The sequence below is a fragment of the Pollachius pollachius genome (assembly GCF_949987615.1).
Source record: "Pollachius pollachius genome assembly, chromosome: 2".
Lineage (NCBI taxonomy): Eukaryota > Metazoa > Chordata > Actinopteri > Gadiformes > Gadidae > Pollachius > Pollachius pollachius.
In genome coordinates this window covers 949,687-953,724 of record NC_136935.1, presented here as the reverse complement: position 1 = coordinate 953,724, position 4,038 = coordinate 949,687, and the positions used below count along the sequence as shown (strand labels likewise).

Below are 4,038 nucleotides of genomic sequence, written 5' to 3'. Positions count from 1 at the left end.
AATAATTTGCCTAAATACTACTACTACTACTCATAATAATAATAATCTTAACAATACAATCAACTTACTAAACTATTTAGAAACAAAGCCACAACCACCACACACATTATTGTACACATTATCATAGGTTAGTAATATATTATGTGGTGGATAAAGTGGTCGCACAAAGATAATTATTGGAAAATATCTTTGACAGAACACATGAAACATGTTTTTGTTTTTACACAATGCTTTACACAACCCGTGGTTTAGAGCATAAACATTTATCACCACAATCATAATTTGAATGACTATAGTCGTCATCACCAGCACATCACCACATTAAAGAGGAGAGAGAGAGAGAGAGAGAGAGAGAGAGAGAGAGAGAGAGAGAGAGAGAGAGAGAGAATCCTGACCTCCACTTTATTCGGTGCGTGCCCTAGAGAGCTCGTTGGCTGACGGGGAATTTACGTCAGCTCCTTTTCACAGCTCCAGTCTTAACCCGAACCCAAACTGGCGCCCAAGCAGCAAGTGTAAAAGTAGCGAGCGTCGACCTCGGCCAGGAGTAACCTCCTCAACGACCTACACACAGCACAGTCCGGCGCGCAGGAGCTCACCAGATAACGGCGGAGGGGCACCGTGACCAGAAAGGGACGCAGTGAAAGGTCTATTGGAGGCTTTATTCTATTTACTACTTTTAACTTTTTTTGTTCGCTGAGGATTACTTTTTTACTTTTACGCTAAAATTCGGCGCTGAAACGGCTGCAGTGACTATGTTGTTGTCGCACCTGTTAGTACTGGTCCTAAACTGCTACCTGGGCGATTCATCCGCAAGGACCGTGAAGAGGAGCTCGGGTCCTTCTCCCGCGGACCCCTTCTCAGGCGTCCCTGAGGACCAGGACCCGGTGTCGCAACACATGTTGAAGCTGTACGAGAGGTACAACAAGGAGCATCGGCTGAAGGACGGGAACACGGTCCGGGGGTTCCGAGCAGCGGGCCAAGGTGTGTAAAACAGCATTTAACGACCTGTCCGCTAGGACCCTATAGGCAGGGAAACATGACCTTGCCCCGTTATTGCTTTTTTACATTTATTATTTTAGACAATTTTATGAAGTTGTCCCAAATTTATTTCCCTAATGGTATACTCCATCATGAAATCGTAATTCATTGAATCCAATCACGAAAGGATAAAAAAAATTGGAGAGAGAAATTATAGTTGGCCAAAAATAGCTTTTATAATATTATTTACGTCCAGAGTCACAGGATAGGTCTTTGATTGTGTTAAAACCCCATGACAATGTTATTAATTGATTTGGGGACGCATGTTATCGCCCGTCACGCTTCGTCATCTCCTTCATGAGACGCGCCTGTTGCGTAAGAACGCGATCGATTCCCCACGAGCGATAATGCCCAGCCGCTACGAAAACAGAGAGAGCGCCAGCGACGTTAACGCGCACTGCCGTCGACGGCTACTATCATGTTCTCCCCCCACCCCATCCCACCCCCCGCCTCCCCCGGGAACACCTGGGAGTTGAAGTGCTGGAGTCAGGGGGCTTGTAGCGCAGTGGTTCTGTCTGACGCCATGCGTCCTAACACAATATACAGACATATAGATTTAACCCCTAGTTCTCAGATGGCACATCATGATGCCGTGTGTATTTTTACTGCAGAAGCCGAGGGGGTAACCCGAGTAGAGATGCAAAGGAGTTTTTTAAAACAATGTAAGATCTGTTAAAACGGTTGATTATGTGTCGGTGTCTGGGCAGACAGTGCTGACTGTATTAGGCTTAAGGGAAAGCTTTAAGGGGAACTGAGGTAAGCGTTTCCATATGCAGGCTGAATCCAAAGTAATGTATATCTCTTGAGTCAGTCCATACTTCCGCTGAACTCTACACAATGAACAATAACTCTGCTGTTGAACCTAATGTTCATCATGAATATGTAGCTGTCGCCCCTTCGCTGTCTCTGCCAGCCAGATCCCTTAGGTCTGGTTCCTCTTAAGGGCACCCTCTAAAAGCCCACTAAAACACGCACCCAGCCATGAAGCACTGTCCCTCTTGAGGAGGGCTGCTTAATTAGCCTGAGTGCTCTTTTCTCTGGCTACTATTTCACACAACATTGTGTTCCCCTTACTTTAAAAACATGAGGGGGATTAGTTGATGTAAAGGGAATATGGATATAAGCCTTTTGGTTTGGTTTGTTTTGGTCAACAGCAGAAAACACTCCATACTTCCAAGTGGGTCTATATCAAACTATTGATGAACTTACGAAGAATTGCCTAAAACCAATATCGATAGATTTCTCAAATCAAGAAAAATAAATGATTGAAAAGTAAAGAATTCATATGAAACAAATATCCCGTGTACAATTCCAACAGAGCGGTTCTCACGACAGCAATGAGTAAACGCCAAGTAACAACTCTGCCACTGCGACTAAAGCCCAGCGGCCCATGATTGATGGCTGATTGATTGATCGCTTCTCCACAGACACAGCTGAACAAAGAAAGGTGTACGGGCTCAACTTGACTTCGCTGCAGGACTCCGAGGTCGTTCTCTCCGCCTCGTTCCACTTCCAGCTCGACCGGCGCCCGCGTCCCAAACCCTGGGCCTGTAAACGCTTCAAGGGCCCGGCCTGCCGCCCGGTCCCCGCCCACCCCCCGTCTGCGCCCGTCAACATTCTCCTTCACGCCGTCTCCCCGGGGTCAGGGGTCGGTCTGGGGTCCCCGGGGTCGCTTCTGGGCAATTTGACCTTCCACCCCCACAAGAGAGAGGTGTGGCAGATGAAGGATTTGACCCAGGTCATAAAGGAGGCCCGGCGCACGGGTCATGTTCTCCTGTCTCTGGAGCTGGACTTCGGGCCGCACCACCGGAGGCAGCCAGAGGAGGTGCTGTCTGTGGGCGGCCTGCCCTACCTGCTGCTGTACGCCGACGACCGGGCCCTGGCCGAGCCCAACAGCGTGGCCGCCAGCCTCCAGAGGTACGACCCCTTGGCCGAGGAGCGGGGGGCACCGCCGCGTCCCCTGCACCCCCCGGGCTGGACGGGCCGAGCCAGGAGGGAGGCCGGGCGGCCGTCGGTCCAGGACAACGAGCTACCGGTGGGCGACTACAGGCCCGACGGGCGCGGCGACAAAGAGAGCCAGCTGGACGGCACCTGGTACCTGGCGCCCAAATCCAAGTCCGACCTGAGGGGAGCCGAGGAGGAGAAGCAGGAGCTGGAGAGGACGGAGCAGGCGGCGGCGTCTCCCGAAAAGAAGGATAAGAGTACGAACGAGAGAGTGGAACCCGCGGCGCCGCGCGGAGGGGAGAAACACGCTCACGTTCGCCACGCGGCCGAGCATACCCACGGGAAGAGGCCCGGGAACAGGGACCGGGAGGGAGGTCCCAGGGGGGCCGGCGAGGAGAACAGGAGGCACAAGGAGGCCAAGGAGGGGAAGAGGCTGAAGGGGCGTTCGGGGGAGGCCCCGCCCCAGTCCCCGGTGTTGAGTTTCGACGAGCGGACCATGCGGCAGGCCCGGAGGCGGCAGTGGGCGGCGGCCGCGCACGGGGGCTGCTCCCGGAAGAACCTGCGGGTGGACTTTGCGGACATCGGCTGGAGCGAGTGGGTCGTCGCCCCCAAGGCCTTTGAGGCGTACTACTGCTCTGGGACCTGTGGCTTCCCCATGCCCAAGGTAAGACCCTTCTCCTCAGGTCTGGTTAGTGTGTGACACCCTCGGGGTTCCCACGCCAGCTTTCACGTTCTGATGGTCAAGGGCCTGAGTAAGCATTTCAACAGTGGATTGGAATATATGGTGAACATCCCATAGACCGCTAGGATAGTGTAGTGGCTAGGGTGATGCATTGACTCCTGTTCCAAGGGTTATGGGTTCGAACCCCAATGTCAAAGGCCTCTCTCAGTAAGATGCCTCACACCTACCCTCTCCTCAGTGACTTAATGACATTTAAAATGACTTATTTTTAAAGGCTGCTTTAGATAAAAGCATCCGCCCAACGGCTGAACGTCTCTCCTCTTAGCAGCCGTCAGATGGAACACGTCTCTCCTCTCATTTGACACGTCGTCCCC

The 4,038-nt window shown here is 52.2% G+C and overlaps 1 protein-coding gene across 1 annotated transcript in view; it reads left to right on the top strand.

Annotated features, from left to right (window-relative positions):
* The first annotated feature begins 558 nt into the window (after positions 1-558).
* The window catches only part of gdf10a (growth differentiation factor 10a), a 4,526-nt gene continuing 1,046 nt past the window's right edge, over positions 559-4,038 (top strand). Inside the window, exons 1-2 of the mRNA XM_079731009.1 lie at positions 559-981; positions 2,466-3,646. Coding sequence (XP_079587135.1) covers positions 753-981; positions 2,466-3,646 — 1,410 coding nt within the window. The 5' untranslated portion in view covers positions 559-752. The remainder of the gene's footprint in view (positions 982-2,465; positions 3,647-4,038) is intronic.